This window comes from Pelodiscus sinensis, chromosome 3, assembly GCF_049634645.1.
Source record: "Pelodiscus sinensis isolate JC-2024 chromosome 3, ASM4963464v1, whole genome shotgun sequence".
Lineage (NCBI taxonomy): Eukaryota > Metazoa > Chordata > Testudines > Trionychidae > Pelodiscus > Pelodiscus sinensis.
Window position 1 is genome coordinate 112,271,366 of NC_134713.1, and position 26,958 is coordinate 112,298,323.

Here is a 26,958-nt window from a genome sequence, read left to right on the forward strand (position 1 = left end):
TGAACCAAAATGATCTCAGCTAATTTCTAAAGGAGTTGAGAGTACTGTGCAAAAAAGTGCCATGTAACTATATATTTACATTTGGAAACACTCTGTCTGTGCCCTTCCTTCCACTTATGTCCCAACCAAATAAAAACTAAATGAAAACCCCTTTGCATTCCAAGTTATTTTTCTCCCTGTTTTTTCTCTGACTGGAGGTTGGTCCAGAGTAAAATTAGTAGCCTATTCTGCCTCCACAGTGAGATGCTCTCCTAGTGACATTCTTCTGCTCTGACGCAGAGGAATGACTCTAGCTCCATAAGATTCTGCAACTCTTTGGAAGCTATCCAAAATCTATAGATTTATATCGGTCCTCTAAGCACATGATCCTCAAGTGGGACAAAACCCTTTAGCCTGCAGCCTTTTACAAGCAAATTCATGTTGTCTTGAGTAGGAGCTTTGGGAAAGGAATGTAGGATTTGGCCTAAGATGAATTACCGCACCTTAGCCTGCCTTTGTCATGTGATTTTTGCCTGGCAAATGAAAATTTATATTCAAGTTAGGCCTTGGTGTTTTCTTGGCTTCACTTATTGCAGCTTTTAGTGGAGATTATTAATATTGATCACTTTGTAATCCCCAGTCAGGGATTAAAGTTCCATTATTCTAATTTACATAAGAACGGCCAGACTGGTTCAGACCAAAGGTCCATCTAGCCCAGTATCCTGTCTACCGACAGTGGCCAGCACTAGGTGCCCCAGAGAGGGTGGACCGAAGACAATGATCAAGCGATTTGTCTCCTTCCATCCCTCTCCAGCCTCTGACCAACAGAGGCCAAGGACACCATTTTATCCCCTGGCTAATAGCCTTTTATGGATCTAACCTCCATGAAATTATTTAGCTTCTCTTTAAACTCTATTCTAGTCCTAGCCTTCACGGCCTCCTCTGGCAAGGAGTTCCACAGGTTGACTACACGCTGTGTGAAGAAGAACTTTCTTTTATTAGTTTTAAACCTGCTACCCATTAATTTCATTTGGTGTCCTCTAGTTCATCTATTTAGGGAACTAATAAATAACTTTTCTTTATCGGCCCTCTCCACACCACTCATGATTTTATAGACCTCTATCATATCCCCCCTCAGTCTCCTCTTTTCTAAACTGAAAAGTCCCAGTCTCTTTAACCTGTCCTCATATGGGACCCGTTCCAAACCCCTAATCATTTTAGTTGCCCTTTTCTGAACCCTTTCCAAGGCCAAAACATCTTTTTCTGTCCTAAGAAGTGAGGTACACCATCTCGGGCTAGTGGGGCTCAAGCAACAAGTAAAAATAGCAGTGTGTAGATTTTTGTGGCTTCAGCATAAACTCCGGCTAGCAATCTGAGCCTAGGTCCAAGGGATCAGTTGGGCGTGAGAGCTTGAGATGCCACCCGAGCCACACTGTCCCCACTGCTGTCTTTAGCACACTAGTTCAAGCTTAGCTAGTACAAGTCTGTCTATCTGGAGTGGAGAGCTTGCTCCTGACTACATTTTAGACATACCCCTGAGTGGCTTCCTCATGGTAAAGTGAAGTGAGAGAATGGCTTGGATCGAGCCCTTCACTTTCTTGTGTATATCACAGCATAGTTGCCATCTTAGTCCAGCCCAAACTAAATGTTTAAAGGATTGTGTTGAGTGTTTCTGGTAAGTGGCAACTGAACATTCATACTGAAAAATTTATGGAAGCCCGTAAAGCTGCAGCCTTTTCTTGTGTTTTGGCATAGCCACGGTCTGTTAATTTTTCACACCCAATACCCTGACATTTTGAAGTGACATTGGGAACAATGAATGCAAATTTCCTGTTTTAGCATCTGTTTCTCATCAATCCCAAGGCAGCACTTGTATGAAAGAATTTGGATTCTCCTGTTCATTTGTTTGTTTTTAAAACATCTTACATTCTTTTTTTTTTTTAAGTGGACTTAAGGGCATGTTGGAATAATTATCAGGTTACCATTAGGGGCATTTTGATGCCGTTTATCACTAATTTGAAGTGGAAAAAATGCAGAGGCACGTTCTTAGTTCATAGATATGCTCTAATGTTACAATTGGAGCTGTGCTGAGACCCACTGAATTCAAAGGAGCTGTTTGTGTGGAGCAAGATTCTACCTGCACAGATCCAAATGCAGGATTGGAGTTGTAAGATAGCACCAGGGAGATGTGTGGCTGTTTTTCTTGCAGGAAAGCCTTCTCTTTTCTTTTTTTTTTTTTCTTTTTTTCTTTTACAGAGCACAATATTTCTTTTTAATGGAACTCACAATTGCAGCCTAAGACTTCTACTCGCCAGTTATGGAGACAGTAGCCTTTTAACAACAGTATCACCAGGCCATGGAAACACTGGCAGCACAAGCAAACTTTGTTATTGTTCTTAGCTTTCATTAAATACCTGGCCTTTGCTTCAGTGCTTTGGTAGCTCACTAACTGCTGCAGGATTTCTTACTTTTGGACTCTTCAAGACTCATGATGAGCTTGTGTGACTCCTATAATAGACACACACGCACGCATGCACACACGGAGAGGGAAGAATTTATGTTCATGCATCCATTTAAAATCTGACTCTTACCTGCCAAGCTGCCTACTAAAATAATACACGTGGAATGTGAATTGTGATGGGTTCAGTCACCCCTTCAGACTGTCACCTGATGGGCTTATCATACCTCAGGGCCCACTTACCTGCTCTCTGGGACACCCCACCACCCTGTCCTGCGGAGCCAGAACCTCTGGCCTCCCCCAGAAAAGATACAGAGTTGGGATTACAGCCCACAACAGAATAACACAGACACTGAGAGTAGCTGAGCTCTAGAAAGGCTCAGTCGCAGAAACCTGACTCAGCACCCAGGTGCACAGTGGTAACCAGGGGATCAGAATCGCAGCTTATTCTACATAAAAGCTTTATACAGAGAAAGACCATCAGTTTTTCGTTCCCTTTGTCAATGAAAGAGTCACATGCACAGCTTTGCTCCCCCCCCCTATACAGTTATTAACATTGTGTTTAATGATGGACAAAAGTTGTAAAAAGTAGAATTTAAGTGGTTGCAAGTGATAACAAACAGATCAAAGTAAGTTACTAAGCTACATAAAACAAAACATGCCAGCTAAGCTTTATAATCAAAGAAACTTGCAACATCCAATTTCTTACCCTAACAGCAGTTCTAATCATCTTTTCTCACAAGGTTGGGCCTGATCCTTCTCACTGTTAAGTCTTAGCTGTTTCCAGCAGATATCTGAGTGGTAACCAGGGGATGTCTTGGCATCTGGAATCTTCCCTATTGTTTGGTTTCCTGCCTATAATATAGAGAGATTTTGCCCAAGGAAGGAATCCTTTATGTCCACTTTCAACCCTTTCACACTCCCATGGAAAAGTACCATATCCAAAATGGGTTCCAGCATCAGGTGACCTGGCCACATCTTGGAAGGACCAACCATAGTCCAGGCTTACAGGAAAAGCCAGTCTATTCACAGATCATTGTCATGAGTACAAAGCAATTAAGTTTCTTGAGTGCTAGTAATGGCCTTCTTCAGTACATCTAGATATATAAACAGATTTATATTTCATAAACGCAAATAGAATATACACATTCTGTAGATTGCCAGCTTTTCAATGATAGGTCACATGCCACATTTTTGCATAAAATATATTTGTGTTAAGCATATTCTTATTCAGAAGCATATTTCCATAAAGAATATGGGAGTGCAATGTCACAGGAATAGTTTTACAAATTGGAATTGTGTAGAAATATTTAATGAGTGTGGCTAATGACATTTATCTGGCAATGATTCTTTGCTAATTGTGGGTCTAGAATACCAGACTATAGCTCACTCTCTAAAGATTCAGTCCTGCAAGATAAGGGATTCCTACAGGTATTTTGTGCTTTCAGGGCCATAAAAAGGCCACATACATAGGACTCTATGAAAACTAACAATGTAAGTTCTGTATCCTTATCCTACCTCTCCATTCTTTACACTCAGTAACAGTAAATTATCAATCCAGTTACACTATAATCTCTGTACTCTGGGTGTCCCTAATTCGGGAACACATGTGGTACAGACCCTGGCAGATAGAGGCGGAAGCAGCTATGTGCTCTGCCAGAGGCTTTATTAAACCAGAATGTTCCGCTGCTGCTATTGTTTCAGGCATATGATGCTTCTGAAGGAGCAATATGGAAGACAAGTGATCGTTAACCTGTTGGGAAGCAGAGGAGGAGAAGAGGTGCTCAACAGAGCTTTCAAGGTAAAAACAACAACTTCAGTTAAATTGCTGAGCACCAGTGCCCTGCATCTTCAGGAGGGAAAATCACTTGAGATCAGCCTTGGGGGGCACCTGACTGGAAGAAGTTAGGCTGTTCATATTTTATTCACTTTTTATTTAATTAGACTCTCAACAGATATAGGGTAAATATTCACAAACACCTAAAATTCCATTTCAAAAGTGATTTAGTCACTTGGGGCCTGATTTATAATAGGGAGGTAAAAAAGTGTGTATTTGTGCAAATGTGTAAACAGTGACATTTGTAGTGGTGACACATTCATGTGCAGTGAAAGCCAGCTCCCCGCAAGCACCGGCTCCCACCCTCCTCCCCCCGCCCGCCGCTGCTGCCTCTGATAAGAGAGACAGCAGTGTGGGGGGCAGGTGGCTGGCGAGAGCCTACTTGGAAGCCAGCTTCCCATGTGTCCTGGCTCCTGCCTGCCCCTTACCTCCTGTGCTGATGCCTGTCTATCGGAGGTGGCAGCACGGGGTGGAGGGAGGTGGCTTCATGGGAGCCAGTGCACGTGAGGAGCTAGCTTTTAAACCAGCTCCCCCAAGCACCACTCCTGCCTTCCTGCACTGCCACCTCAGTCGGGGGGGAGGAAAGGTGGCTCATGAGAGCTGACATGCATGGGGAGCTGACTCCTCACAGGCACCAGTTTCCACCTTCCCCCCCTCCTTGCTACCTCTGTATCGGAATGGGATGGGGTGTAAGTAACCATTAGGAACCCGGGCTCATCTGTTAAACATGTAAATGAGTACACACTAACATCCCTAATTTTTAATGGTATTTCAACACTTAAAATTGCAGCAAGGCAACCTAGTAGGGTTTTCAGAAGTACTTAGCCACCTAATTCCCAGAGTTAGCTCATACATGTTCTCTGTTTCCCTCTCTGTGAAGTGGAAATAATGATTATTTATTCCCCTTTTATAAAGTGTTTTGAGATCTATGGTTAAGAGCTGAACACAGCCACTTTAAAATTACAGTCTTCCTGTAAACGGCAAGATAGGATTACAGGAATCTAAAACTGACATCCCTGGTGAATTCTTACACTGATTATTTTAGGTAGTGTGTATAAAATAGCCGCATTCTTGAAGATATTATCCTAACCACCTATTAACTGTTTGTGAGTGGAAAAGTAATGGTTTCCATATTTTATATGAGATCTGTCTTTCTCTGGACAAGTTCTTTTCAATTGTCTACATTGTTATGATCATAAAACAGGAAATTTAGGGCATCTGTCATAATGATTATGCATATTTGTTTTAAATAATGGTCTGGCTTGATTTCCGTTTTCAGCCATATGTCAGACTAACAGAATTGTAAGTGAATTATTGTGAAGGTGAAAGAATCTGGATTGACAACACTGGGCATTGAAATCCTATATTTCTCCAAAACAGAGGCTTATTGGGCTTTTTCATTCCATTTGTTTTTAAATAAATAAATAGTTAGGAGTAATTAGTGTTTAAGTTGGTGCATTTCAAAATATGCACATTAAAATATTAAGGGCAATATAAAAAAGAGGACCTTCATTCCTCTTTTGTCAGAAACTTCTCTTTCTTTCTTCTCTGTCTTCCCTTATCCACTTGAATTTCCCTTCTCTTATCTTTCCTTTCCTTCCCTAATCTTAAAGTTTTATGTCAATTGGTTTAAAATATGTTAATCTGAATTGCAGCTATCAATGTTAGTTTCCTTTCAGCTGAGTAGGATGGCCACCAATATCATTAGTATGTGCAACAAAGTATTTTTTGTTTGTTTGTTTGTTTTTCTGTTGTTGTTTTTTTAATTCAGTACTGTATCTCTGAAATTCCACCATTACCTGGTGGTGAAAGATGAAAATTCAGTACTGTTCCCAGTGATGCTGTTCATTTTGCAAGCATTTCTTAACCACTGTAAGGGTACGTCTAGACTACATGGCTCCGTCGATGGAGCCATGTAGATTTGTTTGTTCGGAAACGGGAAATGAAGCCGTGATTTAAATAATCGCGGCTTCATTTAAATTTAAATGGCTGCCGCGCTCTGCCGATCAGCTGTTTGTCAGCAGATCAGGGCAGTCTGGACGCTCCCCTGTTGACATGAAAGCCCTTTATCGACCTCCCCGGTAAACCTCATCCTACGAGGCATAATGGGGAGGTCGATAAAGGGCCTTCAGGTCGGCGCGGGAGAGTCCAGACTAGCGCGCTGAGCCGACAAACAGCTGATCAGCTGTTTGTCGGCTCAGAGCGGCAGCCATTTAAATTTAAATGAAGCCGCGATTATTTAAATCACGTCTTCATTTCCCTCTGCAGATCAGCCTAATCTACATGGCTCCATTGACGGAGCCATGTAGTTTAGACACCCCCTAACAGACTGCAATTTAAGTTTATACTAAAACAAAGCAACAGTATAGTGTGCAGTACTTTTTAGAATGATTTTCACGACGGCAGTTGTGAGATATCATTCCCAAGAACACTACCAGTGCAGTCAAATGTAAATATAAACTGAAATGTGGACAGTTACCAGAGAAATGTGTGTTGGATTCTGGTAACAATACAGTGAAATACATCTCCTCACTAAACTACATACAATAGCTTTGGCTTTGTCTGTGCATGGAAGTTTTACTGGTTATACTGATATAGTTATAACCCTGTGGGGACACAATTTTTAGTTTGGTATCAGAGTGGGGTTTTTTCAGTTAAGCTGAAATCCCTTCTGAAGCAACATAAGCTAAATGGAAAAAGGCACTCATAAACTGAAATAAGAGTGTCCATACTAGGTATAGACAAGGCCATAAATACTCTCAGTTAAAGGTATTCTTACTAGTTTATGGGTTTCTGATAGAATTGTGAATAGTGCTTGATATATGTTAATAAAATATAAGATGATTGTACATACATCATGAGCAGCCATACAAGGAAAGTGTCATGCTTTGTCTTCATCACTAACGTTATTCCATTGTATGTTTTTGGGTTGTAACATCTTTTTTTTTCCTCCCTTAAAGCTAGACTGTTGAGGCCATGTAGGTACTTATGTGTAAAGTTGCTTGTGTTTATACACATATAACCAGCTTGCACCTATACTTTACAACTAGCACAGTTACCCAGAATTGCTTGGGTCCTTAAGGAGGGACTCTGGGCAGAGGCTGGGAATGAGGGCGGGTGCAGGAGTCAGAATTGGGGGGAGTGGAGGAGCTCTGGGCAGTGGAGTGTGTGCACGTGTGTGTGTGGAGGGGAAGGTTGGCAGGGCCAAAGCCCCTCTACCCTGATTCATAGTGGGGCTGCTTGTTGTTCCCCTTCCTGGCCCTGTCAGAGAGCAAGAGTAAATCTTGTCTGTCCCTGAGCCCCTCAACCAGAATGAGGAATGCAGCAATCTGTGCACTTTCCCCTGGCTCCCTGACGAAGGGGAACAGCCAGCATGTCCCTGTACAAATTGGGGTGGGGACTTCAGTCTCCCTTACCCTCCCTAAAAGGCACTTTGGGGGGGCTTGGGTTTGGGGCAGTCCTGGATGGAGGCCAGCCAGCCTGCCCCTTTTGCCTGAACAGTGATTCTGTCTCTCTTCTGTATGGTTCTGTGAGAAGCAGTCCCATTTGAGGCACATCCCATTTTCCTAGCACAACCAAACCCTTATGTTGCTTTAAGTTATGATAAGAGGAAGCTGTATACTGAATTTGGTGGTTTGACTTCTTACCGTTTAGGAGGCGTTCTTGAACAAACAGACACAGACAGATAGACAAACTCTCTCAAATATATGGTAGATTACAACTTAGGTTCCCATGTAGGAAAATTTGGCTCTAACAGTCCAATTTACTCTTGGAATGGAAAGAAAAAAAAACACCCAAGGAACTTGCATTAGAAAAGCATACACCAAAATAACATACTTCACACTAGACTTTATTTTAAAGCCAGGACTAAATTATATCAACAATGTAAAGCATACAGGTACTGATATCTGGGCTGTAAAAATAAGGAGAATTTGCTTTCCTTCTTCCCTCTTCAAATAGAAATTGCTGTGGGCCTCTTCACATGCTGCAGACACGCCCATGATTAATTTTGACTACCATCAGTTTGCAAAAGGTGGGAAAATAGAGAAGCTGGAGAATTTGTTGAGACCTCAGCTAAAGTTACACTGGGATGAATTTGGCATCTTCACAAAGGGCAAGAATATACCTGCACGGTGAGTATCCCTGCCCCTCTATCACTTTCCATACACAAATCGTGTCATCTACTGAACCAAGTTCATTACTTTGTTTGGAGACTGCTGTAGCTTTCTGTGGTATTTATGTTTATAAAAGCATGTTGTTGGTTCAGATTTTCAAGTAGCTTTCATTTGTACACATGAGCTTTGTCAAACAGAGGTCATTTGAAAATTTAGGTCCCATTCATTTTATTTTACCATTTATAGTTCTGATTTATAAATTCAGTTAACTCTGTGGAGCTTTCTCCCTAGGCATCATTTCAATTAGATGACACAGTAATGGATCCATGTCCGGTTTGTTTTGCCTCAGAGTATAAATGTCCTGTTCACAGACTTAGTTTAGCTTTTAAAAAAATTGCTAAGGTACTGTGATAGAAAGGGTCCACCTAGAACTAAAAGTAGTTGTAGCAAGTGATGCTGAAAATATTGATTTGTTAGCTGTCCTGATAGTTTTTGTTAATGGAAGTACCAGTGTACAAGAGGATCTGGGAGTGAGCTAATAAACAACATGGAGCCTTCCAAAATAAATAACCACTATAATTTTAGGAAGGAGAAAAAAACTATTTTGACAGAAAATTGAAAATGGCTTGTTTACAGTTATGCAAGATAAGAAGTGTAATCGAATGTCATGCTTCATGGTGCGAACTTGGTTGCCTGGCTTCAGAAAGGAATTTCCTTTCCTGCCGCAGTTACAACACTGTACCAGTCTGTGGGTGGTGTATAGAATTTTTTTACATTCCTTTCAAGCATCAGATACTGACACTGGTAGATGATAATGGACTATCTGGACCAATGGACCTGTCACACAGAAGCCCCAGCTGCTGGAGCTTGAGCAAGTAAACTAAACCATCCCAGACAAATGTTTGTCCAACCTGTTCTTAAAAACCTATAAAGGTGGGGTTACCAGAACTTCCCTTGGAAGCATGGTCCAGGCTTAAAAACCCTTATACAGGTTGTATCTTTCTAAACCATCACACTCTGGTCCAGCAACATCTGTGTTCTGGCAGGACCATGGAAATTCCTGGACCATAGAGCCCAGGAAAAAGGACGTCTGGTGGGAGAGCCAGAGACTTGGCCGGGAGCCTGTGGCAGAGGGGCAGGCAGTGTAATGGGAGCTCTGGCTCCCATGCCTAGGTTGCTCCAGCCACAGCAACAGTGGGGCCAGTGGCAGCCAGAGAGCTCTGGCCGGGCTGGCTGCAGGAGGGCCAGGGCCTGAGCCCAGGTCTGGGGCCAATGGTGCCAGGCATGGGCCAGAAACAGGCAGCAGGCTGGGAGGCCAATGGCAGGAGACCTCCCCTGGTCCTGCAAATCCCTTCGATCGAGACTGGTCAAGGCTTGAGGATGCCAGATGAGGGACGTATACCCTGTAGTTAGAAAGCTTTTCTGATATCTAACCTAAATCTTCCTTGCTATTGATTAACTCATTAGTCCTTGTCCTACAGAGCACATGGAAAACAATTGATCTTTGTCTTTTCGTAGCAACTCTTAACATATTTGATGACTATTATCAGATCCCTTCTCAGTATTGTTTGCTCAAATTTAAACATGCCCAGTTTTTTACCGTTTCCTTTTAGGTCAGGTTTCCAACCTTTTATAATTTTTGTTGCTCTCCTCTGGGCTCTCTCCAGTTTGTTTACATCTTCCCTAAACTAGAACTGGACACAGTACTCCAGCAGAACCTCACCGGTGCCAAGTGGAGTGAGACAGTTACCTCCCAATAACACTCCAGTTTATGCACCTCAAAATGATATTGGCCTTTTTCACAACTGCATCCCATCGACTCTCATTCAAGTTGTGATCCGCTGTAACCCCCAGATCCTTTTCAGTAGCACTACCACCTCACCAGTTATTCCTCATTTTGTAAATTGTGCATTTCATTTTTCCCTGCTAAGTGAGCTAATTTGAACTTGTCTTTGTTGAATTTGGTCTTGGTGAATGCAGACCAATTCTCTAATTTGCCCAGTCCTGTCCTTCAACATACCTGCATCCACTCCTAGGTCAATTTTTGTAAGCATACACTCCCAGTCCATTATGCAAGTCATTAATGAAAATATTGAATAGTAGCAGACCTATGATTGACTGGGACACTATTAGATACACCCTCTCGGTTTTAACAGCAAAGCATTGACAACTGCTCTCTGAGTATGGCCTTTCAAGCAATTGTGCAGCACATTATAGGAATTTCAGCTATACCACATTTCCCTAGTTTTCTTATGATAATGTCCTGTGGGATTGAGTCAAAAGTATTACTAAAATCAAGGTCTATCACATGTACAGCTTCCTCCCTAGTCTACTAGGACTGCAATGCTGTCAGAGAAGGAAATTAGGCTGGTATGGCACAATTTGTTCTTGATAACGCCATGATTACTCTTCCTTAAAACTCTGTTATCCCCCAGGCCCTTACAAACTGAGTAACTGATATTCTGGTATCTTTCCAGGAATTGAAGTTAAGCTGACTGATTTATAATTCCCCATGCCTTCTTTGTTCCACTCTTGAAAGAGAGGCAACATGCTTGCCCTTCGTTTAGTTGCCTGGGACCTCACCTCTCCTCCAGGAGTTTCAAAGATAATTGCTAACAGTTCCAAGTTTGCTTTTCCCCTGCCAAATTTACCACTAGGTCTTCACTAGTTCTCTAGTTTCTTGCCCATGGAAAATTGCTTTTGCGTATTGTCAGATTGCCTAGAATAGCTCACAAACATGAGTACCAAGCTCAGGGCAGATTGTTAATAACCAGGGCACAAACCCCCAACCAGTTGTATGAGTTATAATTAGATTTCACCAACCAAGCACTATAATGGTTTTAACATGGAGTCGCAGACAGTCCCCTGGGATATTTCAATCTGTCTCACCACATAGACTTACACTAAAAAATACAATAATAATCAGTTTACTTCCAGTCCCAAAGAACCAGTCACTTACCCTAGGTCAACTTCAGATCTCTCAGGAACACAACACTTGTAGCCAATCCTATAATAAACTAACACTTTATTAATTAGGAAAAAGAAATAAGAAAGTCATTTACAAGGTTGAAGCAGGTAAATATACACACAAATGAGTTACAGTCTTAAGTTCCAAAAGGTAATAGAAGTTTCTATAATAAACAAGCTCTATTGTCCGCTAGGGCTAATTCAAGCTTAACAGCCAGTGTTCTCTTTCGCCTGCTTAGAAGTCTTGCTCTCTTCCTGATGTCCAAGCAGCACAGGATAACAATTTCTTCTTGAAGCTTCAGGGGGGAGCTAAGTTAGTCTGTACAGAAAAAAAAACAACAAATGATCTGGTAGCACTTTATAGATGAACAAAACATGTAGATGGGATTGACAGGGATTTCTGTTCCCTTCCACCAGAGCTCAAGCTAACGGGTGAGTTTGTGCACATCTCCTCTTCATGGCTGTAAGAGGAGCAATCATCAAAGCCTTTTGTCCCCTGATGTTCCAAAATGACTTACCTGGAGAGGAGATGACACCTCTTGTGATAAACTGACATTTCACACTTGGCAGTACTTCTCTCCTGGCTGTGTGTGTGTGTGGGGGGGGGAGGTTATGGTTTAAGAAATACTGTTATAATTACAGACCGAACACTTACATATTACGATGGAACATGAGATACAGCGCTCATAAGTGTGATTAATGCAGGCAGCAATTCACCAGACTCATGGCATAGAATCTGAACAAATTTTTGTAAATTTAATACTGGTTTTAGCACTACTAATACACAGGTGAGCCAGACTGATTTCTAGCTATGCATTTGTCAGTGTTCAGTGAGGCCTAGGGCCTTGGTATGATTTGGCACCTGCTCTGGAAGTATCACGCATAATTGCTGGAGTGGTTTTGGAGGCACAGTGCGGTACTTGAAACAAATTGAGCAGGCAAGAGTTTTGCACCTGCAAAATCTGGGTGGAAAAATCCAGGCTGAATGTTTTTAAAATCTGGTCCTATCTACTTGTGGAAGAAATGCCATTTTTATTGACTTTTAACTTAAATGTTTCTGATGATAAAAGAAAACAATAGTTTATCAGTATCAACTGGATGTGGAGGTTCCTAATAATCTGCTGTATCTCTCTATTCTTTTTATTTCTCTTTTTTGCTGTTAAAGTCTACAAACAGGTACCTTGCGAATGAATTGCCTGGACTGTCTGGATCGTACGAATAGCGTACAATCCTTCATTGCACTTGAGGTGAGTTCATAAACATACATACGCACTCTAATTGTATTTTGTGCCCTACCAGAAAGGGCAAGAGAAAAGTCTACAGTAATATAGCTCTGTCTTTCCATCATTAGGGCACCTGCATAAGTCTAACAGTAGAATGATGACTGGGTGAAATTCCTACATGAGGGGTAGGGTGAGTGGAGGAATGAAACATTAAAAGTAACTTTTTTTCTTTACCTCTCTTTGTTTATTCCAGGTTTTGCACACTCAGTTAGAAAGCCTAGGGTTGAACTCCAAGTCTATAGTTGATCGCTTTGTGGAGTCCTACAAGGCAATGTGGACTCTCAATGGTCACAATCTGAGCAGAGCATTTACAGGCAGTCGTGCCCTGGAGGGGAAAGCCAAGGTAAAGGAGCATAGCAGAGCAGCTTATTCATGAGTGACTTTCAAAGAAGTATATACTATTACTGCAAAAGTCAGCTCTGTTGACAATGTTTGCTTAATGCAGGTGGGGAAGCTCAAGGATGGAGCCCGCTCTGTGTCACGCACCATTCAGTCAAATTTCTTTGACAACGTGAAGCAAGAAGCTATCAAGTTATTGCTTATGGGTGATTTCTTCAGTGAGGAATATGCAGACAAAGGAAAGATGCTTATGGACAACACTGCTCTGCTAGGTAAGTCAGATGTAAATCTGTCTTCTTTCTCTTGGGTTTGTTTCCAGTTGTCCTAGATGACCAGATGCATTTTTTGAAGAGTCTAGAAATAAACAGCTGTTGCACAAAGGCGTTGATGTATAGAGGGCAATGCTTTTAATTCACCACAGCATGTGTGTCGAGTTCCACTGTTTTTATTTCCCAAAATATTCTATTAGAATTCTGCATATGTACGATAATCACTGCTGATGGAATTTGTTGTCTACTGTTTAGAAGAGTGAATTGGGGGGGGGTTAGAATTTTAGGGGAGCAGGAAGGAACGTTTCCCTAGCTTTATTCCTGGGCAGTTGTTTTGGGACCGAATTGTTTTGACAAACTGACAGTTTGTGAATGCTTTAGGTCATTTAGGTGTCTAAATATCTGACAGCACCTGAAAATCAGATACTAACACAAATTGCTCCTGCAAATAATGCTGATCAAAAATTATTTGCATCAACCCACCAACACACATACACAAACAAAAAGAAGAGGAATTTTGATTAAAGACAGGATAAAATGTTTGTCACAGTCAGTTTGTCACTGTGAAAGTCCCATTTTTCCTTTCCCCTACACTTACCTCCATTTGTGAATAGTAAAACTCATTTCAGTGACTGCACCCAGTTATCAGGAAAGAAATTCATAGCCTCATTTTCAGTTATGCAGTTGTTATTGGTTTGACTGGAATTATTTTTTAGTTGTTGCATTGATGCCAATAAGGTAAGTTTTGTTATTTCACAGTAAGTCTACGTGTTTCTGACATCTGTAGTAGCATTTATTCCACTGCAGCAAATTGTTTGTACTTGCTCTCTCCATCAGTGACTCCGAGTATTTTGAAGGCCATGTCAGAGCGTCAGTTTGAATTCACGCATTTCAAGCGGATTCGTGTTGCCATGGGGACCTGGAATGTGAATGGAGGCAAACAATTTAGAAGCAACATCCTTGGTACCAGTGAGTTAACAGACTGGCTGCTGGATTCTCCCAAGCTGTCTGGGGTTTCTGAATTTCAGGGTAAGACTTTTTGAGTGGTAGTGTATCTGTTTATTTTAAAACATTATTTGTAGGTGTCTAAAGGAAATGCCTAGTAGTTTGGCCCCAAATTTGACCGTTATGCTCCCACTTGGCCTTATGCTGCACCCCTTCACAAGCTATAGTGCAATGGGCTATAGGTGGGGCTGGGAAGGATGCTAAAAGTTAAAAAAAAAAAAAAAAAAAAAAAAAAAGCCCTCAGGGCTGCACTGACTGATGCTGAAGAGTGTTTTGGCTATTACAGCATCCCAGAATCCAGAGTGTGCAAAAGATGACATAAAATCACCTGACTTTTTGAAGTGGACTTCTGTACTAAATCTCTCACCAGATAGCACAGAGTCCGTCCCTAACTATCTCTTTTTATTCATGCGCCTCCATTCCTCCCCTTGTGTTTCATTCCAACTGGGTGTTAGGTGCCCAGACACCTTTAGAAATTCCACTGGCATCTGAATCTTTTGATGCCTAAATATATATTAAAATCAGGCCTTTGGGCACCTCTGAAAATGTTATATAATGTTTTTAATGTTAAAAAGCACTCTCAGACAAAAGGGTAATGTGTTTTATTACATTTGAAAGCAGGATCCTTTTTAGTAGTAGGACGTCAGACTGTTATGTTTGTGGCCTCCCCGGTGCTCTGGGAAGGCAGGAGGGAGGTTGGCGAGCATAGCAAGCAGGGGGCGCAGCCCCCTTAGTCTACATTAATGGCTACATTTTCAACTATGAGTGTCAAAATTACGCATGTGAAATATGCAATTACTATTTTTGAGCGTGCACTTGTCTGCTTTTCTTCTTAATTTGTGAGATACAACCTGATTTAGGATCTTACAGTATTCTTCTTTGTGGGTGTAAGGGCTGAGTGAAGTTCTTTTTATTTAGTTAATTCTAATGAAAAATCTTAAGAGGAAGGGCAAATCTGGTGAACAAGCAGATGTAGATATGCTCTGTGCCACCACATGAGAGATTGGTGTCTGATTGTCTGCGTCCTTCTCTACTGATATGCTCCCACCTGGATGAGAGGAGAGGCATCTCTACATTGCCTATCAGTGGTGCCACCCACCAACTCCTCCTGCAGCATTTGGGCTAAAGAGCATTAGTGACAAAATCCATTCCTTCGTTGGTAGGTGTGCAACCCCTGGTAGGGGTTATTAAATAAGACAGGGAATGAAGTGAGCAAGAAACTGCCATGGGTTCCTCAAAGCCCCGAGGCACTGCAGAGAGGAAGGAACATGCTAGTAGAAGACAAGAGTTGCAGCTAGATAAATTATCTGTTTCAAAAACAGACAGAGCTATTAGACCACAAAATGTGTATTACAATGTGACTGGATGGAATGGGGTGGGACATTGTGACTTTTGAGTTGTGTACACAGTGGCATCATATTTTAGATCTGGGAGGTGAGGATCTCCCTCTAAGCAACATTACTGAGGCCACATCTAGAGTAAAGTGCTTTTTTCTGGGCTCCTTCCTACCAGAAAGATGTAGACAAGCCAGGAGAAAAGCATGAAAATGATAAAGGAAATGCAAGGGTTTCTTTGTGAAGATAGATTAAAAAGAACTATAATTACATAGCACAAGGATGCACAAGCATAACTGTGTGACTTCTCTTTTTCTAATTTCTGTCAAGAAAGCAAGCTATTAAACAAAACAATAAACTGGTAAGTCTTGCATAACTTTTGTTCCTCTCCACGCAGATGATGAGAGCTGTCCTCCTGACATATTTGCTGTGGGATTTGAAGAGATGGTGGAACTAAATGCAGGGAATATTGTAAATACCAGGTAGGTGAATGCAGAGCTGTGCTTTGTATATCCACCTGCATCTAATCCAATATGTGTGAAAATGTGTTTTTTTGTTAACAGATGCCAAGGTTATCAGCCCAAATGTACACTCTTTTGCATTCTCTCTCTCTCTCTCTCTCTCTCTCTCTCTCTCTCTCTCTCTCTCTCTCTCTCTCTCTCTCTCTCTCTCTCTCTCTCTCATATTTTTATAAAATGCATATTACCGTGTTTTCTAAGCCAATGCAGGGCACTACTTTATCACTATGCTTCTATGATTTTTGTCTGATGTTGAAAAATTAAACTGTCCGAGTCTCTACATACAACCTGAGTGCACATGTGGAATAAGATCTCTTTGTGCTTAAGCATTGGTGTATGTGTTTTTCATAAAAGGACTGCTAGGGTAGGAAGTAGAGGTAAGGAATGAACTCTGCTTGTCCGTGAATGCGTAAAGATTTGCTCCTTGGTAGGCTGGCAGAAAACTCAAGGGGAAAGGGTCAAAAACAACCCAGGAAGGTAACTTTTCACTACTGATTCTTCTGTCTTAACATGTAGATTATTATTATTATTTTATTATTAAAACACCGGTAATCTGAAGAAGTGGGCTGTGCCCACGAAAACTCTTGATACCATATACATGTTTTGTTAGTCTATAAAGTGCTACCAGACCATTTGTTGTTGTTTAAGTTTATCCTGTTACAGACTAACTCAGCTACCCCCTCTGAAGCCCATGCAGATTATTGTTAGGAATGATAAAGCTGTGGTAGTATGCATCATGGTTGGTGGGCTAGTTGTTCATCTGCAGATAACAGTAGATCTTTAGGACAAGAAAAATAAGGAGGTCTGCAAGGTATAATCTATACAGACGTAGCTTTCCAACTATCACTGGAGAGTAGCAGTGTATTCACCATTGAGCGTGTGTAGGTGGTCGCTTATTAGTCTGTTAACATCCATTTAGCGCTCAACTTACTGGTCTCTGCCTCATGTTGCAAGAGCAGGGGGATGAGCCATTGCAAAGGAATAAGCTTCAGCATGATTAATTTTTTACTTAGTTTCTGTTTGATTCTTTCAAAAAAAAATTTTTTTTGTTTTGTTTTGTTTTGTTCCAGTACAACTAATAGGAAGATGTGGGGGGAACAGCTTCAGAAAGCAGTTTCCAGGACTCACCGGTACATTCTGCTGACATCAGCGCAGCTTGTTGGTGTTTGTCTCTTCATCTTTGTACGACCGTATCATGTTCCCTTCATCAGGTACGAGGGTGTTGGGTTTTCACAAATGGTTTCTTGTGGCATGGGGTTGGGTGCCATTAAAGCAAGACATGCACGCACACCCCTACCCACACACAAAATCATGGGCCAGGCACGGTTTGTGATATGAAATTCCCCTCACACATCTAGAACCTCCAAGAATATTTGTAATCAAAAGTCAACCAAAGACCTAACATTTGTCCCCTCCAGATATTATACTGCATCAATGGACACGAATATTCCACTCCAATCTACTTGATTTTATGTACAAATTACTGGAAATTTTCTCAATAGGAAGGATTTACATAGGGTTGGGCAGTTACAGTTATGATCTCACCAATGGCTTATCTGAGCAGACAGAGGTACATTATTCTCAGAATAGACTGGCTATCTAGGATTAATTATCCTGCTAATAGGTGGTCTGTTTTGCCAGACCAGTCCCTTTATAATATAATGTAGAACAGTGATTGCTAGGATTTAATTGAAATACCATGTAATTAACAATATGGATGCAACAGGCAATATGTTGTTAAAACTGATGCCATTTCAGTGCTCAAGGTCTAAGTATTTGTTTCTAACAATCAACTATGTTGACAGATATAGATTTTATAATCTGTGTTTTAATATTTGCACTGATATACCAGAGATGTGTCCCGTTATCTACTATAAAATTTGCATTGTATGATATGGAATTGCCACTTCGTTTGATAACCAGCTGCTCTGTATTGATTCATGTAAGCAGAATGGAAAATCAAATGGAGTAAAAAATGACCACTAATTATTGACTTTTTATTAAAAAATTCCTTTAAAGAAGTGATAAACATCAAAAATAAACCTTAGATTAAAAAAAGCTACAGAAATGTTCTCATGCAAAGAATGCTGCATAGTTTGGAAAGGCTGCCAAGAAGAAATTTATTTCATTTAATTGTTTGGTTTTTTTTGCTGTATTATTGTTTTTAACTGGTAATCTGAAACATTAAAACATTGATATGGTTAAAAGTAATGTTGTAGCAAAACACCTAAGAGATCCATTGAACAACATGAATCTCTTTATTCATCTGTTTAATAATTGGGAGGAGAAATAAAAACATCATTCTAAATTAGAAGGGTTTTCTTTCCAGTAACGATTAATGATTTTTTCCTCTCACTCCCCCTTTTCTTTGTCCAGGGATGTAGCAATAGACACAGTGAAGACAGGGATGGGCGGGAAAGCTGGGAATAAAGGGGCAGTAGGCATCCGTTTCCAGTTCCACAGCACCAGTTTTTGCTTCATATGTAGTCACTTGACAGCTGGGCAGTCTCAAGTGAAAGAGAGAAATGAAGACTATAAAGAGATTACACAGAAACTCAGCTTCCCAATGGTAAGAATCTAGGATGTCTAAGCCAGAAATAATGTGAAAATTGTGTCATTACATTTTTCATTGAGAGCGTTGGTAGCAGTGTATCCCATCTGGCAGATGAGCCCAGGTGACAATTCAAAGTCATGGAGTATTCATATAAAAGAACTTAATAAAAAAGAAAGTAAGATGGAAAGCATATGTCCATGGACACCAGCTAACCCCAAACCAAAAGATACTTTCTTTACAAACATTCTAACCCCTTGAAAACCCAGATGTTAGAATACCTGAAAGATAACAATGAAAGGCTCTAAGCAGTTTCCTGTCCTCATACTTTCTCACTCACTAGCACACCCATCTGATTCATGGATTGACAACATTAAGTATGGTGGGCCCGATTCTCCAGTGTGACAAGATTATGCTTAGAGAACCAGGTGTGGTGGCATCCCAGAGTCACTAATGGATCCCTGGTTCTCTGCTCAGATCCAGAACAGATTAGTTCATCCTGAGGCTGCTCTAACTTGATTTAGTTAGCAAGAGTTGCTAAAAGACCATTTTCTCTCAGAGCATACCCCAGTATGTCATACTCCAGCCACTCCTTCTCCTTGATTATGATATGCCACAACTCCTCAGTCTCCTAAACATAGCCCACGTGCCTCCTGCTCTTCTTCATCCTTCTTCTCTTCATTTTCCCAAGAATCCCTAGATCTTAATGGTTAGCTTTACCAGAATGTGGCAAACTCAGGCTGAGATCCCTTTCCCCTTTATTTATGTCACATACAATTTCTCTTGGATGCAATTCTGGGGATCACCTCTCAGTTGTTTCTCTTTAAGGCCAGCAAGGGATTCTGTGGGGTTTTTCTGGCTATGTTCCTATACTTTCCTTAATGGTGTTGGCCACTTTAGATTTCCACAGTTCTCATTTCTTTCAGATCTCTCCAGAAAGCCAGTTAGCCAAGGAATGAGAAGACCAGTTTGTGATGTGATCATTTATTCTGTCAAGTCAGCAAAGTATAGCATTTAGTTTGAAGAACATAAAAATCAACTCCCTGTTGTTTCCAGTGTTTAGAGGCTTGACACACATAGCATATTAACCAGTTTCAGTGTACGTTGGAAATAATAGTGATGATATTGAAGCCCAGTATAGCCTATCCATTCTAAATGGCCATAAAATCTTGCTAATAGCAATCTCTACTTCCAATAGTGCATTAACTATTTTGTATCCTGTACGTTTACAATATTTGTATATACTTTCTGTGTGTGTACTGCATATTAACAGTGCCCTCTAGTGATGCTAAAAACAGGTCTGAAGTGTTTATTTTATGAATCCCTGTGTTTAAAGGTTTATAGCTTATTTGAAAAAATTTCAGTTACTTAAAAATCACTACTTTACATTTACAGAAATGTGCTATGCAATTGTAGGGGCAAATTTTCAACCTGATCTTGACTGAAACCTCTATTTTTTGTATGTACAGACAATAGCAAGAATGTTTTGTGGCTGCAGGTTAGATCATGCAGTCATATAAGTCCTTGACAGTGTCAGCAAATCAGATGTCTAAATTATGGATGTGAAAATGTAACTGAATAACTGACGGATGCAAGAGGAAAGATAGAGACCACATTTTTAGTCTGCATTGGCTTTAGCTATTAAAACCTAGTAAACAAGTCCAAAATATACTATTCCAGGGAGACACTGTTTTAAAACTCAGCTGATTAAAATATATAATTTTAAATTAGGTCTTAAATTCTGTATCTCCTAACCAGGGAAGAAATGTGTTCTCGCATGACTATGTGTTCTGGTGTGGTGATTTTAACTATCGCATTGAGCTGACATATGAAGACGTCTTTTATTCTGTTAAACGACAAGATTGGAAAAGACTCATGGAATTTGATCAACTACAACTGCAGAAATCCAGTGGAAAAGTGAGTGGATTTATTCCATTTGCTCCAAATGGAAAATAACCATTTTCTAAAATAGCCAGATTTTGATCTGAACTAATTGCCTTTTAGATGTAATGAAAATGAGGGCATTGTCAGACATATGTTTCTTTGTGTGTGTTCATTAAAAAAAATTGAAGTGTGCTAATACTAATAAAGGTGAATGTGTGACTATGACACTTTCATAAGCAGGGATTTAGCTGAAATGACATTTCTTTTAATAGATTTTTAAAGATTTTCATGAAGGCACTATTAATTTTGGACCGACCTATAAATATGATGTTGGCTCAGAGGCTTATGATACAAGCGATAAGTGCAGAACCCCTGCGTGGACTGACCGAGTGCTTTGGTGGAGAAAGAAGTTTCCATTTGATAAAACAGGTGTGTAGGGTCTTTTTGATGTTTGCATTTTTCATTTTAAATGACCGGGCTGGGCAATCAGATCTCACTGGATCCAAAAGAAGGCATTTGGTCTAGTGGTTAGAGAAGAAGACTGGAAATCTGGGATTCTAGGTTGTATACACGGGTCTGGTCTTCAGTCTGGGTGGTGCTGTGATTGACGCAAGATCATCTCATCTGAAAAATATAGATATATAATTTTAATTAGTCTCTAAGGGCATGTCTACACGAGAAAATTATTTTGAAATAATTTATTTCAAAATAATAATTCCTGAAATAACTATTTTGAAATAGCATGTCCACACTACAAGGAATTCTTAATATTAGTGCAAGGCAGTGTCCCTTAATGTGGACATGCTATCTTGACTTAGAGCCTGAGGAAGCACTGGGTAGTAATTACTTTGAATGACTCTGGGGAGTAGTTATTTCGAAATAGTAGCAGTGGAGCATCCGCACTACCTCTGTTTCAAAATAACTATTTTGAAATAAGAGTTATTCCTTGTGGAAAGCAGGATTTGTTATTTCGAAATAACCAGCCCCTTATTTTGAAATAACGGGTTTGGTGGAGCTGACACTCCACTTGTTATTTTGAAGTAAGGGGAATTATTTCGAAATAACTCCCTAGTGCTCACCAGGGCTAAGGTGCCATGGGACTCGTTGTTTTTAAAGTTACAGACTAATCAGGCTACCCCTTTGAGACTCATGGTGATACTCCCTTTGGTTTCAGTGAGACTGCTTGCATGAATACAGAAGTCACATTTGGAACCTGATCAAATCATTTAGCTACTTCTGTTGTTACTGATATCAATAAGGGTCTGAGCAGGCTTTCAATCTCCTTGTTCCTTGGTTTCCTTAGATGTTATTGATTTCCTTAGTTGTCATTAGGGAATGATAATACTGAATGTTAGGATATTGTAAATTGCTTTGAGATCCTTGAATGGAAAGTGCTATGAAAGTGCAATGCTTTACTTTATCTGTAAATTAAAAGCTATAAAATACTAAGTTTATAAAAAAAACAACTAAACTTTTCGTAGCCAGAGCCATATTTCCATATCCTTCCCTAAATCAGCACATCATCCATTAGTGTGTGTAAAAAATTGCACTTACACATGCAAAGCGAACAGTTACATGAGAAATCATCTGATTCATGCACGCAAAGGAGAATTTGCCTTTTAAGATACAACGGTCACCCTATGAACTGTCTCCATATAAATGCCATGAAGCAAACTGAGGATAACCAGAGAGGATGTTGATGTAACATAAATCATCTCATATTTATTTAAAAATCTGATGGGGTAGTAATAAGAGCAACCAGTAAGTAGAAGCATAAGCTTATAATCAATAAAACTGTAGAAGGGACAAGATGAAAGGGATAACAGTATGTGAACTTCCATTTTCTGTGAGAAATAAACTCGAATTTTAGTAGGGCTGCATTTCATCTTAGCTACTAGGGCCCTACACATGGGAATAGAAGAATTTGAGTTGGTGTATATAATCAAAATATTCCAGCTGAATAGCCAGGAGGAAAATAACATTTGGCTGGGAGGATAAAAGTGGTTTCCACTCTCCCTGCTTCTCATCATTAGCAGAGGCACCCTCTTTCCCCTGCTGCTTGCTCAACAGTTGATCTCATCCTCACTCATCTGCCCAAAAGTCCATTTCTGCCCAAAACTTCCATTTATGTTCTAGATAGTGGATGATACTGGATGTGTGGGCCTGAGAGCTATTTGCAGGTTGTTTACAACTGAATTCCTACATCAAAAGGAAATGATAGCCTCATACTAGCTATACCATGGGACACTATCATGTCTCCTGGCTTCCACTCATCTTGAGCTCTGGTGATGAGAAATAAGCATTGCTAGGGCTGGTGAGAAGGGTTCTTTCCATTTCGTCATGATTGTGAGATCAGCACAGGGTCTCACCATGGTATAGAGGGAGAGGCACTAGCTGGTAAGGAAGCAACAATCTATACTTCTCTCTTATCCCAGATTTGAACACTTCCTGTCACTATTTGGAAGCCACAGAGGCTAGAGCCATACAGAATTTCTCTTTCTGGTCACTTAACTGAATGTGATTTTTTTCAACATATGAGCTTTTTCAGGCTGGAGGAAAATGCTGTTTTAAATGTGGCTGTGTGTGGTATTAATTACATAGGTCTCTGAGTAATTGATTTGTGTTTTGTTGTGTTCTGATGAGCAATGCTATCTATTGCACTTCTTTTTACATTTTGTTTCCTATCTGGAGATTCAAAGTTGAGAGGGATACAAGCCATCTTTTAGGTGGAGTGCTTCAGGAACAATGTTTTTTTGATTAAATACAGATTGCTAAAATAGTTGTAATTATTATTGCAGTCTATGGACTTTGATGCTCTTTTGTGCTCTGTAGCTGGAGAGATCAATCTCCTAGATAGTGATCTGAGTGCTGAAACTAAAGTCAAGCACACTTGGACTCCTGGTGCCCTGATGTATTATGGAAGAGCAGAGCTGCAAGCATCTGATCACAGGTAATGCCCTAGCTTAGAGGATCTTTCTCTGATTCTATTGAGGCTCACTTAAGTACATGTCAATGGAAGGGCTAAAGATGATTGTTAATGGACACACTACATATTTAATCTGTTCAGTACTTAGACATTTAACCCCATCATGGTTCTAAACCCAGAGGGTGGCAAAGCCCAGGGGCCTTGCAATAATTTCCCTCTGTACTGTGATCTCAGCAAGGGCTGGATGAGCTGAAGAAAGAAGAGATGCATGGTCGAATGCCTCTCCTTGCTCATTGCAGATGCTCCAGCCAATTGAAGGCATGGCATTGACATACTACCCCCTCGTATTCTACTAGAAGGAAGGCAGCTGAGATATGTGGCCTTAATAGTATAAACTATGTGTGTATAGAACAGGGGTGAATGTTAATGATCTTCTCTGTGATCCAAACACAGCAAGCCTCGACAGTGTCCTGATAAATGGAGAAAGGGGAAGGGAACATACCCAAAAATTGAGAGAGCCACATGGATTAATTTTTCTTTAGGGAGAAGCTCTCTATGCTGATTAATTGTCTTTGCTCACTGTTGTTTTTTCACTTGTTCCGATATGAATGATATAAGTGCTTTTGATAACTGTATCTCAGGAGCTTGTCTGTTTTCAACATAGCTTCTGTAATTATCAGAGGCTGCTCTATGGAAATGCTGTTGTGTTGTGTCTCTCAGCAGTCTTCAGCATCACAAAAGTTAATCCTGGGCTTTTCACAGCATTAGTGTTCAGCAGCCTGTTTTACCTCACTATGCCTAATGGGAAATAACACATATCTATTTCAGAGAGGTGGTGGCACACAATTTACTAATATAAGTAAAGCATTCGGAGATCTTGGAATTAGGGTTGTTAAATTTAGATTAATCAACTAATTGAAAAGTCTATGGAATTTCCATCAACTACTCGATTAGTCGTTAAGGGCGCCTCCGCCTTTGAAATGTACAAGAGCCTCCAGTGCTCTTGTATGTTTCAAAGGCGGAAGTGCCACAGGGAGCACGGAGTGAGCAGGGAATTGCCTGAGTCTCTCACTTGTCCCATGCTCCCTGTGGTGCTTCTGGTTTTGAAATGTAGCAAGAGCCAGCTCCCACCATCACCAGCCCTGCTCCCCCCCTTGCTGCCTCTCTCTGATAGAGCCAGTAAGTGGAGGGGAGGAACGACTTAGGTGAGTCAGTAGTTGACTGTCCAATAAGCATATGCTTATTAGATAATCAACTAGTCACTTATATCCCTACTTGGGATGGCAGGCCTTATAGAATTGCAAATAATCGTACTAATGTAGTACTTAAGTTTGCGTCTACAGTATATTATTGTAACCCACACACCTACTTGTTATGATTAACTGTCGCATGTAGTGGCACTTAGACCATTTTCAGTGACAGAGAATGAGTTTGCTTTACAGCGTTAGCTGAGAGCCAGCTGGCTTTATCGCTCAAGCTGTAGCGGCTTATGCACTAAGTTCCAGAGGTTCGGTTCCGCCAACTAGCATTATAAGATTACCATTATTTTTTAGCTATGTGTAGTGGTGGTAAATCTGTGAGACCGTCTATGAGACTCCTGGATTCTGTTGCCTGTAGGGATATTAAGAGGCGGGTAAATGGCTAATCGTGTATTTGATATAATTTGTATCGACTACATAATTAATCAGTATGGGGAGGTGCTGGATCCAAGAGCTACCCGTGCTGCAGCTCTGCACTTTAAATGTAGTAGGAGCTGGACACATGGGTAGCCCGGCTCCTCCTACGTTTAAATTTCAGAGCCACAGCAGAGGTAGCTCCCTGGTCCAGCGTGAGCTGGGACTGAACAGTGTGGTTCGGGGCTCTGCCTCCCACACACCCTGTACACCACAGAGATGGTGCTGGGGGGAACCAGCTTTATCAAAGGCAGTGGGGCAGCAGGCAGGAGCTGGTCTGTGTGGGAAGCCATTTTTAAAATGGCTCCCCGCATGGACTGGCTCCTGCCTGCCACCCTGCACTGCTGCCCTTGATGGGGGGGGGGGCTCCCCGGGAGTGGGACTGGGAGCCCAATGGCTGCTGGCCCGCCCCTAAGGACTATCAAACAGTTGTGTAACCACTAAAATCTGATGTGCTTACTTGACTATTCAGTTACATGCTATCTGACATCCCTTGGGTGGTGAAGCACTGGAATGGGTTACCTAAGGAGGTGGTGGAATCTCCATTCCTGGAGAGTTTTAAATCCTGGCTTAACAAAGCCCTGGCTGGGATGATTTAGTTTGGGTTGGTCCTGCCTTTAGCAGGGGATCGGACTCGATGGCCTCAGAGGTCTCTTCCAACCCTGTGATTGGAAGCTGCTACCCCAGTTACACTGCTGTTTTTTAGCATACTAGCTCAAGCAGAGCTAACACATCTGTCTACCCAAGCAAGGAAGCATGTTCACAGCTGCCATGTAGACATGCCCTAAGGGTAAAATGGGGTATTATAGTTATCTACTTCAAAGGGGTAGTGTTAGTCTTAATTAAAGTATCTGTAAAGTGCTTTGAAATCCTGAGATGAAAGATACTATAGAAGTACAAAGTTTTAAAATAGATTCTAGCTTTCAAACAACCAATCTTTTGCATGTTCTATTACTTGAGGGTGATTTTACATAACCTAAAAGCAATGTCTGTGTGTATGTGTAAAATCTAGGCCCGTGCTAGCTATTGTAGAAGTGGAAATCCAGGAAGTCAACATGGCTGCCCGTGAGAGTGTTTTCCAGGAAGTCTCATCCTTCCAGGGCCCGTTGGATGCCACTGTAATGGTAAATCTCCAGTCACCAACACTTGAAGAGAAAAATGAATTTCCCGAGGACTTGCGGACTGAGCTGATGCAAATATTTGAGAATTATGGCATCGTTGTTCTTGTCAGGTAAATGTTGATTATGTGATATATGCAATCTATTTTTTTTTAAATCCTAATTAAAATGCGTCAGCTGTGTGAACTAGGAATAACCATTTTACATTGTAGCGTATTCATTTTGTGTTAACTATTAGAAATTAGCACTTAACGTTTCATTTCTCTCTGTCCTACTAAAGAAAAATCCTGACAGGTTTGTTGGCTACATGAGGGAGAGGGGTACGCAGTACTCAAGGTTAGTGGCTTTGCCCTGAGTCTGCCTCACAAGGGTCAGCTCTTCTTGCTCAGTATCCGCCCTTTAATTCTCATACATTGGCTGTTGCCTCAGTTTGCAGTGCTTCTAACCTGTGCCTCCCATTCTTGTGACTAAGAAGTATTTACACCCATTTGGACCTTGTGAGTGACTGCATCTTGTTTTGATTTTAGAGCCATTAGCCCTGGGGTCTCTGGCTCTGTTGTCATTCCTGGATCTACTGAGTGTGAGGGAGAATGTTTAATTATGTTTCCTTCCAGTTATTTTGGGCTCCTGGTAACTATGTTGAAGGAAATGAGCCTAGCTTGGCATTAGCTGATATATATTACCATAAGTGGAAGAAAACAA

The 26,958-nt window shown here is 40.9% G+C and overlaps 1 protein-coding gene across 2 annotated transcripts in view; it reads left to right on the forward strand.

Annotated features, from left to right (window-relative positions):
- The window catches only part of SYNJ2 (synaptojanin 2), an 84,187-nt gene that overhangs the window by 40,748 nt on the left and 16,481 nt on the right, over positions 1-26,958 (forward strand). For both annotated transcript variants that reach the window (XM_075924523.1, XM_075924524.1), the window contains 13 exons: positions 4,142-4,238; positions 8,235-8,407; positions 12,522-12,603; positions 12,833-12,982; positions 13,085-13,250; positions 14,085-14,276; positions 15,984-16,068; positions 17,175-17,315; positions 18,481-18,673; positions 20,414-20,572; positions 20,812-20,968; positions 23,372-23,489; positions 26,151-26,369. In XM_075924523.1, coding sequence (XP_075780638.1) covers positions 4,142-4,238; positions 8,235-8,407; positions 12,522-12,603; positions 12,833-12,982; positions 13,085-13,250; positions 14,085-14,276; positions 15,984-16,068; positions 17,175-17,315; positions 18,481-18,673; positions 20,414-20,572; positions 20,812-20,968; positions 23,372-23,489; positions 26,151-26,369 — 1,932 coding nt within the window. The remainder of the gene's footprint in view (positions 1-4,141; positions 4,239-8,234; positions 8,408-12,521; positions 12,604-12,832; positions 12,983-13,084; positions 13,251-14,084; positions 14,277-15,983; positions 16,069-17,174; positions 17,316-18,480; positions 18,674-20,413; positions 20,573-20,811; positions 20,969-23,371; positions 23,490-26,150; positions 26,370-26,958) is intronic.